This window comes from Mytilus edulis, chromosome 9 (genome assembly GCF_963676685.1).
Source record: "Mytilus edulis chromosome 9, xbMytEdul2.2, whole genome shotgun sequence".
Classification (NCBI taxonomy): Eukaryota; Metazoa; Mollusca; class Bivalvia; order Mytilida; family Mytilidae; genus Mytilus; species Mytilus edulis.
Genome location: NC_092352.1, coordinates 564,681 through 581,386, shown reverse-complemented (window position 1 = coordinate 581,386; position 16,706 = coordinate 564,681). Strand labels below are relative to the sequence as shown.

Here is a 16,706-nt window from a genome sequence, read left to right as displayed (position 1 = left end):
GTTTGAATCTATCGCTATAAAAAAAAAGTAAAATTCAAATGCAGAATTATGATTGAATTAAAATAGCTTGGATTTAAAATATATATTTTTTCTAAATATCTATTTCTCAAGAAATGCTCCAACAGTTTTTTATTTTTATTTTGCAGTGCTGTTTAACAATTCAGTGATCACATCAATAGCACCACAAGTTCCTCCACCGACTTCACCGTCACCGACCGACCAGCCGACACAGACAACCACAATAAGATTGAATCCTCTCCTAGGTGTTGCCCCTTTAGGGCCTGTACCATTAAGTCGAGAACATTTTTATCAATTAACAATGTTAGAGGCTGCATATCATCATCTGCCCCATCCGTCGGACTCTGAAAGAATCAGGTAAATGAAGTCACCATATTTACTGTTAACATAATTATGAAGGCATTGCCTTCTGAGAGTGCCCTGATGGCTAACAGCCTTTTTAGTGATTTTCTTGAACCATTGCATCAGAGTGCATTGACATTCCATATAGAAAGTATATAGACTTTGGGCAGCAAGATTCTTTTTAAAGTCATAATTGATTCATTATCAAGCAGACACTCAATTTTTCTCCACAAAGATGTACCTTTTATTCACTTGCTACCTCCTATAACAAAAAAAAGCTGAATTGTCCTCCGTTTAAATATAAATGCATATGACAGATGGAATGAAAAAAGTAAATCTTGGGTCTATACTTGTCACTTATTATACCCCCACGCAACGGGTTGAGGAGGGTATAATGTTTTTGACCCGTCCGTCCGTCAGTCCTGTTTCTTGTCATCGCAACTCCTCTCAAACCACACAACAGAATTTCATGAAAACTTTTCAGATAATAAGGACATACTATGTAGTTGTGCATATCGACGGGAAATTGCGATTCAATTTTTTTTCCAGGAGTTATGTCCCTTTGAACTTATTTACTTTAATGTACTACTGCAACAGTTTGTCATCGCAACTCCTCTCAAACAACATAACAGAATTTCACGAAACCTTTTCAGATAATAAGGACATACTATGTAGTTGTGCATATCGACGGGAAATTGCGATTCAATTTTTTTTCTAGGAGTTACGTCCCTTTGAACTTATTTACTTTAATGTACTACTGCAACAGTTTGTCATCGAAACTCCTCTCAAACCACACAACAGAATTTCACGAAACCTTTTCAGATAATAAGGACATACTATGTAGTTGTGCATATCGACGGGAAATTGCGATTCAATTTTTTTTCCAGGAGTTACGTCCCTTTGAACTTATTTACTTTAATGTACTACTGCAGCAGTTTGTCATCGCAACTCCTCTCAAACCACACAACAGAATTTCACGAAACCTTTTCAGATAATTAGGACATACTATGTAGTTGTGCATATCGACGGGAAATTGCTCAATTTTTTTTCTAGGAGTTACGTCCCTTTGAACTTATTTACTTTAATGTACTACTGCAACAGTTTGTCATCGAAACTTCTCTCAATCCACACAACAGAATTTCATGAAACTTTGTAGATGATAAGGACATACTACGTAGATGTGCATATCGACCGGATATTATGATTCAATTTTTTTTCCAGGAGTTACACCCCTTTGAACTTATTTGCTTTAATGTACTACTGCAACAGTTCGTCATTGAAATTTCTCTGAAACCATACAATAGAATTTCATGAAACTTTGTAGATAATAAGGACATGCTATGTAGATGTGCATATTGACAGGAAATTATGATTAAATTTTTTTTTCTTATACAATTTTCTTTTCTTACACTTATTTCATTTCTCCAATGACAATGTGGGGACGGTGGGGTATGTGAGCATGCTCACTAAGGTTCTTTAATTTCATATGCAGAACTGTTATCCCAAAATTCTATGAACACGGAATGAAATAATACAGTCAAGTTATAACTTGTTCAAATTGAAAGCATGTACTTTAAAAACGAATGATTTAGAAAAATTAAAAGAATGTTTTGTAGTGGTGATCTGCTGGTAATTAATCTCCTGTTTGAGGATTGTGTATATCATACCCTGTACCAACTAAGCTTGGAATTGTCATCAATGTCTAATAACAAGAGTGGTTTACTTTGCATGACATATTATTTATTTTTCAGACATTATCTTCCTCGTCATCCGTTCCCTACGCCGACATATTACCCACAACTTCCACCTCCTCATGCAGACTCAGTGGACTACTTCTTTCAACGATTATCAACAGAAACATTATTTTTTATTTTCTATTATATGGAGGTGAGTCAAGATAACAATTATTTATTAATAAATGCATTTTAGTTGCCAAAAAATCAGAAGAAAAAATTGAACTGTTACTGAAAGTATTTTCACTGCTACTGTTTTCCTGTTCAACCTTTTTAGCCAATGCTGTAGTGATATAAATCCATTAACTTTATTTGTGTTATCATGATTGATGTGATCCTAGTTTGATGATTTTACCATTTATAAATATTTCACAATCGATAGTCTTTAAAATTTGTTAGGTTTACAGTATTACCAGCATAACTACTCAATTCAAACAGAATTGTATGAAAGAAAGTGAACCATTAGTGATCCAATGTCTAAAAAGCTTTTATTTATAATGTTAGAATTCAAAGACAGCAGTGCATAGAACTTACTTTCATGTTCATTTCATAGGGGTTGTATGTTAATTCTATTCCCTGTATTATTGCATGTGTATAATTAATACTTTCTTTAATTTCATACGGTTTTAAGGGCACAAATAATCATAATCTGATGTTTACATAATACAGTCTATTAACCCTCAGATATAAGTAGCATAAATCTCAACAATTAAACAATGAGGTGGAGCGTTGTCTCATTGGCAATGATAACACTTCTTGTTTTATCTTGATTATCTCCCTTGGAACAAATCATGGTTGTTTCTATGTTGTCATTTTAACTTTTAACTACTGTTTCTTTAGGTTGTTGTTTTCAGTTTAAAATGTAAAATGTAGTAATACAAGACCCATATAAAAAATATGCAAAACATTTGAAGATTTCCCTTTAAAAATTCTTGACAAAATCATTGAATTTCCAAAGTTTTCAGAAGAAAAAGATGTAAACAAAATTGATAGTGTCTTCAATTGAAATACCAAAATAATTTGCATCAACATTGCCAAATTTTCCATCTTTTGGCAATAGAATAGATCTTTTACAGTGAGATTATGGAAATTAAGATCACAAAATAATTATTGAAAGTAAAAATGTATGGTCAGAAAAATGTCAGGCTAGCTACAAAATTGGTTGAATCACATGTACCTTGATTGTGTTAAATGTTTAAAATAAAAACCAATATAGTTTGGATGCATTGTAAGTTACCATTATATAAACCAAATATAATACACCTAGATGTGCTTACAGGGATCTGTTTTAAGATAGAAATGTTTTAAAATTGTGTTAGGAAAGACACTTAATGTTAACCATTATTATATACGTTTGTAGGGTACAAAAGCTCAATATCTGGCAGCAAAAGCTTTGAAAAAACAGTCATGGAGATTTCATACCAAATATATGATGTGGTTTCAACGGCACGAAGAACCAAAGACTATCACGGAAGATTTTGAACAGGTAAAATGTTTTCTAATTATTCTTGGTTGAATACAATTAAATTTATATGAAAAAATAAAAATATTGAAGAAATATTTTAAATCATCAGAGAGTTCTAGATTGTCTTCTCTTATTTCATCCTTACTCGGAACACCCGTATTACACAGAGACAGAATTAGACTTGCACCTAAAAAAAAGAATTGCTACCAGCTAGCATCACTGAAAAATGTCTTTTTTTCTCTCAGAGTTAGCACCTGTGTAACACCAAGACATAAGCTACTAATTGAACATATAAGAATAACATAAAACAATATTTTTATGCCCCCACCTACGATATTATCCACCTACAATAGTAGAGGGGCATTATGTTTTCTGGTCTGTACGTCCGTTCGTTCGTTTGTCTGTCCCGCTTCAGGTTTAAGTTTTTGATGAAACTGAAGTCCAATCAACTTGAAACTTAGTACACATGTTCCTGATATATGATCTTTCTAATTTCAATGCCAAATGAAAGTTTTGACCCCAATTTCACGGTCCACTGGACATAGAAAATGATCGAGCGAAGTTCAGGTTAAAGTTTTTGGTCTAGGTAGTTTTTGATGAAGTGGAAGTCCAATCAACTTGAAACTTATTAAACATGTTCCCTATGATATGGTCTTTCTAATTTTAATACCAAATTTAGGTTTTGACCCCATCTTCACGGTCCACTGAACATAAAAAATGGGAGTGGGGCATCCGTGTACTATGGACACATTCTTGTTAATTTCTAAGCACAAAAGGAATTATGGGACTCAAAAACTGAACACATAAATTTAAAACAAACAAAGCATATTATATCTCAAACAAAACAGACGCCAATGTTGCATTTTACACCTGTGTTATGATGATTGTTTCATTCTACGTTTAGTCTAGCTCTTTTCTTGTACACCAATTTTTAGTCTATAGACATATAAGTTTTGTAGCAAGTTCATACAAGAGGTTATTGTGAAATCATATTATTTAAAAAAAATTAAAAAAATTGTTGACCTTGCGATTTCTAAATTTTATTTTTTTTTTCATTTCAGGGCACATACATCTACTTTGATTATGAAAAATGGGCCCAGCGGAAAAAGGAAGGTTTCACCTTTGAGTACCGATATCTAGAAGATCGAGATTTAAATTAATGAGCTGATGTCCAAACAAACGTTAACGTGGATCTGTTTTAAACTGCCATTTGAGTCTGATGAGCCACATTGTGTGCAGTAATGACTTGTTACTATGGTAACCTACTGTTACCCTGACTGGTAACTTGCTGCAGTGTTTGCAGGGACAATACTGCCTTGCAGTCAAAATTATTGTGATATGGATGAATGGGAGAGCAGGGAAGTGGCCACATCTCTGATCTCACAAACATTGATGGATTATCTCCCTTGCTCATTGAATTATACTATAAAGTTTGCAGGGGAGGTAATTCATTGATGTTTCTCATTTTCATGGTTGAATGGTCGTTATGAATGTCAAGTTTCATTTTCATGGTTCATTTTATATGCAAATGGTTGTTGATAAAGTGGGTGTATAACCAAAGTTCTGCTCAACCGTGAAATGTCTGCTGGTCTCGATGATTAGTCTTTAATAATCCTAGGAAAGACTTTAAAAGAAGCAGTAACCTCCAAATGTTCAACTTTTTCCCATTTTTTGTTTTTTATCGTAAATGACAATCTGTAATGAGATTCCTATTTCAGTCTTTTCTATTCAATTGAATTAAACAACAGCAAACCTAAATCAGAAAATTTTAATTTCCAATTCTGTACATGTTAATTTGTTATGAAATTTGGAAATTTTAATCTTCTGACCTATTTTACATTTAGTAGTAAAACCATGGACAAAATGTACTCTTCATTATATTATTAACATTTTATGCAATGTGCAATCAAAGCTATTACTTAACACATAAGTTAACACATAAGTATAATGTACAGCTTGCCCCAGAATGTTTCCAGTAGATATATTTGGTCAGCAGTTTACAATGAAATCCTGTAATAAGTGCTATAACACAGATGAATGGTTGTTTAATTCCTAGAAAATTTAACTAGTCTTTGAAACAAATACAAGTGCTGCGTAATTTTGTCATTTTTGCTTAATAAATTTTTTCTTAGGTCTAATTTTAATTTGGTAAAATTTTAGAAGATTTTGTTTGTTGAAAGCATTCTGTATATACGTTATTACAGTTTTTGTGCAATGAATTGGTTTTTATTGTCTTAGTAGTCAAATATAGTTTTATACAAGTTATCAATTTTGTTTAAAAAGTAAACATGAATGTTTTGACTTTGCAATACCTATTGTTATCTCAGTATTAACATGTTTCTGCAGTCAGTAGACTCCTGGTTATACCACAGCAAACTTTGTAAGCTTTCCTCTATATCATATCTTGTTATACTGTTAACTCCTGGTTATACACAACAAACTTTGTAAACTTTCCTCTTTATCATACTGTAGTCATAACTATATCTAAATATCTTGGTCAATATTAAATGGGTGTAAAAAAAATATTTCAGAAGGAAAACATACAAAAAAATATAAGATTTTTCTAAATATTTTTAAATTCATTTGGAAAAATAATTTTTGTCATTGATCATTATTTTGCTATTCTGGCTCTCAAAAAAAAGAATATTTAGGAGACTTAAAATTTACTATTAAAGGGTTTTCACACAGTTGAGTCAGAGTATCTTGAAAAATTGTTTTCACTCTAATTTTATTTCATTTACTTTAGATACTTAAAGAACTTTATCATAATTTATAGAAAGATTTTAACAGTATGATTGGAATTGAAACTGTTTGAATATAATATGTTGAGCTAAACTTAAGGTTACAGTCACTTGAATATATAATGATATACTTTGAGCTGAACTAATGTGAATGTCGACACTAACTTAAGTCACAGGTGTTTAGTATAGGCTAGTTATTGATAATGACCACCGTTACTCATGGTTACAATAATTGGCCTATATTGACCACCTATGTGACATGGATAGTGTTAACAGACAGAATTGTTCCATGAATTAACACCATATTTGTTTGACAGTGGAGCATATTCTATAATTCTGATGCTAAGATGGGGAGATGATTTCTAATTCATTCATGCTTTCTGATAGGCATTTACGACTGTGTAGGACGCACAGATATTTGGTAGAAAATTTTTCTATTAAAAATTTTGTTTAAATGAAAAATGTTTTTTTAGGAATTTCTAAAGTTCATAATATTTTTTCAATTTCTTTGTTGTTCAAAATAGGGGGTTGATTTTGTGAGCTGTGCTCCGGTTCAATTTTTGCAAACCACAGTCTAGTCATTTTGGCATTTTGTGATGAAGCAGGAATGAAATTTGAGATTATCTCCCCTTAAAATATTATGTAGCTTGTCAGCATTGAAATGGTTGACATAAAAAACAGAAAATACTTAACAGTGATCATGTGATAGTCAAATCATGGGCCACTCAGTCAGTTTTATTTGTGTGGACTATTTTTGTACAGTATGTAAATTGATGCCTTGGTGCCTGAAGCCATGGTGGTCTCCAACCATAGATGTTGTGTGACTACTCACTCGGCTCAGGAACATCAGGGTCAAGCAAAATAAAAAATGCTGGAAAAATTATAAAAAATAATAAAAATAGACAAAGAAATTTGTCCAATGATTAAAATACAAGACTTTTTATTTTTATCCAACTATGATTTGAAGTGAGCTGGATCTATTGAGTTAAATTTTGTGTATAATTGTGAGGAATATTTTAAGTACAATGTTACAGGAGTTGAAAATGTTCAACAAAGTAGGAAGTATATTTTGTTGACATAAAAAATACAGACAATTCTATTAGCATTACAACATATACAAAGAATAACAAGAATTATATAAAAATAGCAGATATAGCAGATCAACCAACCTCAATTGCTCATCCCCCCTGAAATTAGAGACAAACAAGAAAAAACATCTAATGTCCAGATAGTCTGACTTTGTTATGACGCATTATGTGATGAGGTTAATTCATAAACCTCCCCCATTGCCTTTCTAGAGCATATGTTGTAAAAGTAAATGCTCAAAAAAAAACAGGCACATTCCAGCTACCAAAACAATGCTAGGCTAGGGGTAGGTTCAGCTCTTGTTTAAATACTGTATATTTCGTCTATGTACTCCTATTAATATGTGATGGAGTTAGTTTAAACATATTTAATCGTCATCATACAAAATACATAATTCAAATAGGGACCACTACCGATATGTCATGGGAAATTGTCAGGTAACAAATACTAAAATGTCATGGGCTTCCATACTGAAATGTCATGCAGTTTGATAGGATTCTTTTACTGATAGATCATTCATTTTGTCAGGGTACTCTTATTGATATGTAAAGGACCTTGGAATATGTCATAATTCTTCAACTAACATGTTTGGGAGTTTGTCATAGTACTCAAACTGTAATGTCATGGAGTTTGTCACGGTACTCATACTGATATGTCATGGTTCTCATACTAATATGTCATGGGGTTTGTCATGGTTCTCGTACTAATATGTCATGGGGTTCGTCATGGTATTCAGACTGATTGTCATGGAGTTTGTCTTGGTTCTCCTACTAATATGTCATGGGGTTTGTCATGGTATTCAGACTGATTGTCATGGAGTTTGTCTTGGTTCTCCTACTAATATGTCATGGGGTTTGTCATGGTATTCAGACTGATTGGCATGGGGTTTGTCATGGTATTCAGGCCGATTCTCATGGAGTTTGTCATGGTTCTCCTACTAATATGGCATGGGGTTTGTCATGGTATTCAGACTGATTGTCATTGAGTTTGTCATGGTTCTCATACTAATATGTCATGGGTTTTGTCATGGTATTCAGACTGATTGTCATGGAGTTTCTCATTGTTCTCATACTAATATGTCATGGTATTCAGACTGATTGTCATGCAGTTTGTCATGGTTCTCATACTAATATGTCATGGTATTCAGACTGATTGTCATGGAGTTTGTCATGGTTCTCATACTAATGTGTCATGGTTCTCATACTAAAATGGCATGAGGTTTGTCATGGTATTCAGACTGATTGTCATGGAGTTTGTCGTGGTTCTCATACTAATTAAATATGTCATGGGGTTTGTCATGGTATTCAGACTGATTGTCATGGAGATTCTCATGGTTCTCACACTAATATGTCATGGGGTTTGTCATGGTATTCAGACTGATTGTCATGGAGTTTGTCATGGTTCTCATACTAATATGTCATGGTATTCAGACTGATTGTCATGGTATTCAGACTCATATGTCATAGTAAGTTAACTGATATGTCTTGGAGTTTGATAGTGGACTTTAACTGATAGTACATTGATTTTGTCAGGGTACTTTTACTGATATCTTAAGAACTTTTGAATTGGTCAGGATTCTTATACTAAATGTTTCGGAGTTTCTCATGGTTCTCATTTTAATATGTCATGGGATTTGTCATGGTACTCATACTAATATGTCATGGGATTTGTCATGGTACTCTTACTGATAATTCATGGGGTTGTCATGGTACTCTCATTGATAATTCATTGAGTGTAATGGTATCCAAACTGATATGTCGTGGAGTTTGTCATGGTCGGACTGATACTGGTATGTCATGAAGTCTGTTAGTGTCTTCAACTTATAAGTGAAGGACTTGAGGTGTTGTTCAGTATTACGAAAATAGGAATGAATAGGAAAAGACGTTTACTAAGTGTCAAGTTACTAAGCATGAATAGTTATACGGAATTTGATAGGAAAATTTGTGTTTATTGAATTTGTCCGTCCTGTATCCCCCAATTTATGTGATATTTTCGAAGTGTTTAAGAAAGCAAATTCTATCATTGAATCTTAACCAATTCTATAATTTAATATTTCTTCAATAAGGAAAAATACATCACCTATACAAGATGAATCAAATTTCAATGTATTCTATCGAATAAAACTAGGTCCTTGACCTCCAGTTTGTATATTGAAATGTGATAGAACATTGACAGCGAAATCTTTACGAGGGTTAAAGAAAAATTTATCGTGTATTATTTAGACGTCCCAGCTACTTTGTGACAGTCAGGAGTCTACTTTGTCAAAATTATCTTCTCATTACCCCAGTTTCACAATCGTAGAAATGGAAGCCATTGTAGGGATGACGCGCGGCCAATTTTGCTCTTGGAAACCGATAAATTTATCCAGATTGCACCATTACGATCCTTATATGTCAGTTGTATTTTAAAAGACAAATGTATCAAATAGCTCATGAGCATCAGTTAATGATCTTGTCTGCACTGAGTCAACTTAAAACTATTGTCTGATCGGTTGTCAGGTGGAATTTTCGAAAATTCATAAACATTTAAAAAAATTCTAATTAAATATTTCGTGTAAGGGCAGACTAGATTGTTTTAGTGGTTGAAGACTATAAACCCTAGATATCGCACACAAAAAAATAGAATTTTTCGAAGATATGCATTTTAATCATCCAACTTGAAAGACTGTCGTCAAGTACTTTTAGTAAAAAAATAGCTATTCGAACACACCTACTCTGTTTTTGTCGAGCCTGCAACTTTTGTTGCAGAAAGCTCGACATAGGGATAGTGATCCGGCGGCGGGGGCGTTAGCTCACTTCTTAAAAGCTTTATATTTTAGAAGGTGGAAGACCTGGATGCTTCATACTTTGTTTATAGATGCTTCATGTTACGAAGTTTCCGTCAGTCACATGTCCAATGTCCTTGACCTCATTTTCATGGTTCAGTGACCACTTGAAAAAAAAAGTTCAAATTTTTTGTAATGTTGAATTCTCTCTTATTTTAAGTAATAGGATAACTATATTTGATATGTGCGTACCTTGCAAGGTCCTCGTGTCTGTCAGACAGTTTTCACTTGACCTCGACCTCATTTCATGGATCAGTGAACAAGGTTAAGTTTTGGTGGTCAAGTCCATATCTCAGATACTATAAGCAATAGGGCTAGTATATTCGGTGTATGGAAGGACTGTAAGGTGTACATGTCCAACTGGCAGGTGTCATCTGACCTTGACCTCATTTTCATGGTTCAGTGGTTATAGTTAAATTTTTGTGTTTTGGTCTGTTTTTCTCATACTATATGCAATAGGTCTACTATATTTGTTGTATGGAATGAAAGTAAAGTGTACATGTCTAGCGGGCAGATGTCATGTGACCTTGACCTCATTTTCATGGTTCAGTGTTCAAAGTTAAGTTTTTGAGTTTTGGTCTTTTTATCTAATACTATATGCCATAGGTCAACTATATTTGGTGTATGGAAATATTTTATGATCTTTATGTCAGTCGTGCAGGTTTTATTTGACCGTGACCTCATTTTCACGGTTCATGTGTTAAGTTTTTGTGTTTTGGTTTATTTTTCTTAAACTATAAGTAATGTGTCAACTATATATGTTGTATAGAAGCATTGTTAGCTGTACATGTCTGCCTGGCATGGTTCAACTGACCTTGACCTCATTTTCAAGGTTCATTGGTCTCTGTTTAGTTATCTTGATTAATGTTAAGTTTATGTGACAGTTGTATTAAAGCTTAGCTTTATACTTAGTATAGAAGGCGAGACATTTCAGCATGTTCACTCTTGTTGTGATTCATTTGATAGGTATTTCACTTGACGCATATATTTCATCTTTTAGTACTGTGATTTTTTGGGGAAAGACGGCTTTAAGCCGTCAATTCCCTAATGGGGTTGGCCAGAGTATCATTCCCTCACGTCAATCATTTTGTTTTGATAGTTTGGAAACCCCCTCAAAATGTCATACTGAAATTGATGACAAGGAGAACAGATTGACTTTAAATACATTTTTTACACATTTCCCTCCTGTTTCTCGTGAAATTATCGTATATTGAGCTTTCCCTTACACTATGTACGTTTCTTTTACAGTCCAGAAAAATCAGTATTTCGAAATATTCTAAATATATCTAACCTAGTGACGTCATTGTTGGAATGCCACACTACACAGGGATATCCTTTATTCATTATAAAAATTATTCACAGTATTTGTACACTAAGGCCGTAAAGGGAGCTACCATTTGATTTTTATGGGGGGCTAGGATGAAATTTGAAAAAAAATAGGCAGGTCAGGAGTTTTGAGTTAAAAAAAAAGGCAGGATGAGACACTTGCAAAAAAAAAAAAGTCAGGACGACAATTTAGGTAAAAAAAAGTCAGGATAAACTAAAAAAAAAGGCAGGACCGAACAGAATGAAAAATAAAAAGGCAGGACAGAGTCTTTAGTCTTTAGTATGCGTCATCTTGACACTGATTTTCTCATATGTACTTTGGTCACTTGCGCGTTTGTATACATTAATCACGTTTGTATTTTCTCTTTGTACTTTCACTTTAATTTAGGTAGGCGCTGTTGATACTGATTTATACAAACAAATGATCAAATCTTTGAGTATCGTCTATAAACTCGGAAACTGCATATTGTATGTCTGCACTGGCTTCAGTGTTAAGTAATTCTTCTAAATCTAGATTAAGTGTTCCTGTTATGAAATATATTGACTGGCGGAGTTTTTCTCTATCCAAACTGTAATTGTCACAAGATAATAAAAAATGTTCTACAGATTCTATTTCTCCGCAAGTACATTTGTTGTCTTCTACATGTCTGTTAATGAAATGTTGATACCCCTTTAGTTTGGAGTATCCTGATCTGAGACTGTTTAGTATATTGAAGTGTTTTTTTGATGGGAAGTCGAGTTTGATTTTTTTTGATGCATCTGGGTGATGATTAAAAAATCTTCTCCCAACCTCACTAGATTCCCATTGTGTCTTCCATTTTTTAATGACTGATGTTCTCGCCGCTTGTTTGATGTCTTGTTTTGTCGTGATTGAAGACATTTCCTCCCTATTATCTGCCTCTTTTGCCGCTGCTTTTGCCAGACGGTCAGCCTGTTCATTCCCCTCTATATCAGAGTGCCCCGGTGTCCAAATGATGTTGATAATAAAACCTTTTTGTTCCAATTTTTTTTTCCTGTTTTTGATTTCTTGTATGGTTTTGTGATAATTTTCTGATTTCCAATTTAAGGTTATAATGCCTATGGCGGATTGACTGTCAGAGTATAGGTTAAGTTGTTTAACATTACTGTAATTATAATTGTCTATTTTTTCCAGCACAAGTTTAATGGCTACTAGTTCTGCTAGTAGTATTGATCCTCTGTTTGATACAGGGTACTGTATTGTTTCCTCCTCTTCATTATTGTATATAATGGCTCCTGCACCACAAGGCCCAGGATTTCCCATGCATGAGCCATCTGTGAATGCCACTGTTGTATTTGGAGGAAGTTCTTCTAATTGTTGTTTTATAAGTCTTTGTCCTTCAATGGCTTGTTCACTGGTTCTTGTTTTGGAACTTCCCAATGTGGTCCAGTACTCCGGTGCCCTTCTTATTGCACACATGCCACGACATTCATATTGCTGTTCAATATTATTTACCTCAATTGATGTTTCCTTTTTCATATCATCTGCCTGTAGTATCATTTTTCCAATTGGAGAGATGTAAGTTTCTGGATTAGATTCTGTTTTCCAGTTTTCTAGCTTTTTCTTAATTGGGACTGTTGTAAAAGATGAGGTAATTTTTGCCAATTCTCTAATTGCTATTTCTTCTCTTCTCAGTTCTAAAGGTAAGACTCCACCAATTATCTGAAGAACTTCAAGGCTGGAAGTTGAAGGCATATTAAGGCATAAGGCAAGGCCATGTCTTTGAACCTCATCCAACTTGTGTAGGTTTGTTGAATTTCCAATCTGCCAAACACAGCTTGCATATGTGATGGTTGAACAAACAAGACTTTGGTAAATTTCTATTAGTCTTTTTGTTGGAATATTAGCAATACCATTAATTTCTCTAATTATACCTAATGATCTTTTTGCTGTTTTCAGTACATTATCTATATGAGTATTGAAAGTCAGTTTTTGGTCAAGTGTAACTCCAAGAATTTTAGGATTGTTGTTGTGTTTTAAAGTTCCATTACCAAGCTTAAGTAGAACGGATGTAGTATTTTGTATACTTTTACTGAAAATACAATATTCTGTTTTTTCTACACTCAATTTCATCCTCCATTTGTTGCTCCATTCATTCACCTTGTCAATATCTGTTTGAAGATCTTGTTGTAGAATATTGATGTCCTCACCTGTGTGCCATATGGTTGCATCATCTGCAAATTTACATTTCTGTGCCAGAACGGTTTGAAAAATATCTGCTATAAAGATGTTGAACAAAATAGGGGATAAGACTGAACCTTGTGGTAATCCTGTATGTGTTTTAAATAGTTCTCCTTTTGTGTTGTTGATGTTGATTACTGCTTCACGGTTATTTAAAAAAGAATGAACCCAATTCCAGATTTTTCCTTTGATTCCATATTGATAAAGTTTTACTAATAGTCCTTCTCGCCATATACTGTCATAGGCTTTTTCAAAATCAATGAACAAAGCAAGCGTAATCATTTTCTTGTTGAATCCCCCATATATTGATTGGATGAGTGACAATAAAGCATTGACTGTTGATCTGTATTGTCTAAATCCTTCCTGTTCATTATCAATGATGTTGTTGGTTTCAAAATATTCTTCTATTCTGTATAGAACTATTCTTTCCATCAGTTTGGATACTACACTGGTTAAACTAATTGGCCGGTATGCTGAAGGGTTATTGTAACTAAGTTTGTGTGCTTTCTTCAAAAATTTTACATTTGCCATTTTCCAATTTTGTGGAAGTATTCCTTCTTCCCATGATCTGTTCATAATTTCTAATAATTTGTCTAAAAATTCTTTTCCAGCATTCCAGGACAGAGATTACAACTAAAAAAAATGCAGGACAAACATTTTTCATCCTAGCCCCCCCCCCCCCATAAAAATCAAATGGTAGCTCCCTAATTTGTTAAATGTAAACCTAATGATGTTTGCTGTAGTGTAGATGATTCACACACTAACATGCAATGCTTTAATCTGAGGCTATAATCAGATAATTGTGTAGGTCAACTTTCGCGGTAAACAATGTCAATGGGGATACATGAGATTGGGGAGAGAAACGGCAGTTTTCATTGTTTCTGTAAAGTTCTGTTTTTAGAATCTTCCTCCAATTCAGGAGCACCTCAATTGATGAGTAATTATACACTAAAATTAAAGTAAATGATTCTGAACACTTGACATTTAGTATATGATAAGTAGTCTTCTATATAAAAAAAATTTGTGTCCCAACATAATTATTGAAATGGTTAAAAAAAAAAATAAAAAATAAAAAAAAAATGTTGCTTTTTGTAGTTTATACCTATTGAGATTGGGGAGAGCAACTGCAGTTTTCATTTATTCTGTAAAGTTATGTTTTTATAATCTTTCTTCAATTAAGGAGCACCTCAATTGATGAGTAATTAACCCACTAAAATGAAAGTTAATGTATCTGAACGCTAAAAATGTCACATTAATATATATATATATATGATAAGTAGTCATCAATTAAAAAATAATTTTGCATACCAACATAATTATTGTAGTGGTCATTTTTTTTTTTTTTAAATATTGCTTTGTGTAGTTTAAAGCTATTTATTCATGAATTTTACAGATATATCAAAATGTGGGATCTGGAAACAAACTTCACACAGCTTATATCAATCATATTTGATTTAATAAGAACATGTATTCCTGCGATGAGAGTTGTAACTGGGAACTTTATCAATGGAAAATTAAAACTGAATAGATTTTTCAGTCCTCACTTTCTTGAGAACACTGTCACAAAAAATTGAGAATGGTCTTAGCCTGCCGTTCAGGTGTACATAATTAAAATTCTAAAATATATTGTAGTAGTTGTTAAATTCAATTGAATTTTAGATAATTAACTCCCAACTTTAATCAAATGTTCTCATTTAGAAGGTGCAGATCTCATTGGTCCAAATTGTCTCTATGATGAATTCTTGACTAAGGAAATGAAATAACAATAAACAACAATTAGTTTCATTATTGTCAGCCTTTCTATATGTTCTAGCTGTTCTTTTGCTCATTCTTTGTATGTAGACTATCAAAAGATACCCCCCTAAAAATTGAAACAATGGCCGTCTTTTCCCTCAGAGCTCTTCAGCTCTTTGATTTATGTTATAAAGTAAACCTGTAGCTTTGATATATAAAAATGATAGAATCTGAAGCGAGACGATGTATGAAATATTCTTGATTTGTACGATATCAACGTATTAAACTCAAACACGCCCTAAGATAAAAAGGTGCACTCGATTTTCTCTTTTGGATACAATTGTTACCCGTTTTTTGGAATTTTTTCTTGAGTCACATAATGGAAGGGCAAACACGAAAATTACTGAACTAATAGATTGATATGTTTTCCGTCCGTGGTAATTTTTGTTTAAAAATCGGAGGTTATGCATTTTCTTCATCCAACTTGAGAGATACCCATGTCGTCGACTTGATATCTAATTGTTCTGCTTAACTATGTACTAGATAAATTGAAAACTTATGCAAATGGTGTTTTTACAATAAAACACTTCGTAATTGAGAAGAAAATTGTCATTTTATTTGTTTCTATTAACTTTTAAAATTTTGGTCACTATAGTAAACATTACTGTGAGCATTTTTCGCCTTCTCTAACAAAGAGTTTCGATTCTTTTGTTCTATTTCAACCGGGTTGATCAATGTCGCATTACTATTAGTACATTTCAGTTTGTCGACAAGTTCGATGCACTACTCCCTATCTCATGATCCAGGAACTTTGAATTAATTGTCAATGTTACTGTCCATTAGATGGTCTTTTTATGAATTTTCTCACAGACACTTGTTTTCTATCTATGAGAAGACCCACTATCAACGAATCTTTACGAGCTCGAAAATATACGTTGATAGAAACAGTGCCTGTTGCCTGTTTTTTATTGCATAGTCCCGTGTGCATTTTGTTCAATGACCAATGCAAATGAGGTCAAGGTCAGATTGTCCACTATTCCAAACAACAACTATAGTTGTCTTATTGGTAATAAATAGTATAGGAGAAAGGAAGCTAATCTAGAACACTTATTCATTTAATTATATCACAGTTAATGAAAAAGGGTAAATGTCGATCAAAACCTGCTAGGCGGACATGCACGTATACTTACTTATTGAATCATTGTAAGTGTAAGTGGTGTTATAAAGTATGGGGTGG

The 16,706-nt window shown here is 33.2% G+C and overlaps 2 protein-coding genes across 3 annotated transcripts in view; one reads left to right on the top strand and one right to left on the bottom strand.

The window, feature by feature from the left end:
• The window catches only part of LOC139487420 (CCR4-NOT transcription complex subunit 3-like), a 39,690-nt gene extending 32,462 nt beyond the window's left edge, over nt 1-7,228 (top strand). For both annotated transcript variants that reach the window (XM_071272183.1, XM_071272182.1), the window contains 4 exons: nt 147-375; nt 2,112-2,247; nt 3,454-3,579; nt 4,620-7,228. In XM_071272183.1, the coding sequence (XP_071128284.1) occupies nt 147-375; nt 2,112-2,247; nt 3,454-3,579; nt 4,620-4,718 (590 nt within the window). In that variant the 3' untranslated portion in view covers nt 4,719-7,228. The remainder of the gene's footprint in view (nt 1-146; nt 376-2,111; nt 2,248-3,453; nt 3,580-4,619) is intronic.
• A 4,716-nt stretch (nt 7,229-11,944) lies between these two features.
• LOC139489369 (uncharacterized) lies at nt 11,945-14,311 on the bottom strand. The gene has a single exon (XM_071275678.1). The coding sequence runs from the start codon at nt 14,309-14,311 to the stop codon at nt 11,945-11,947; it is 2,367 nt and encodes a 788-aa protein (XP_071131779.1).
• Nucleotides 14,312-16,706: the final 2,395 nt, after the last annotated feature.

Coding starts and splice junctions, on each gene's coding strand:
- LOC139489369 (XM_071275678.1), bottom strand. CDS start 14,311: ATGAACAGATCATGGGAAGAAGGAATACTTCCACAAAATTGGAAAATG.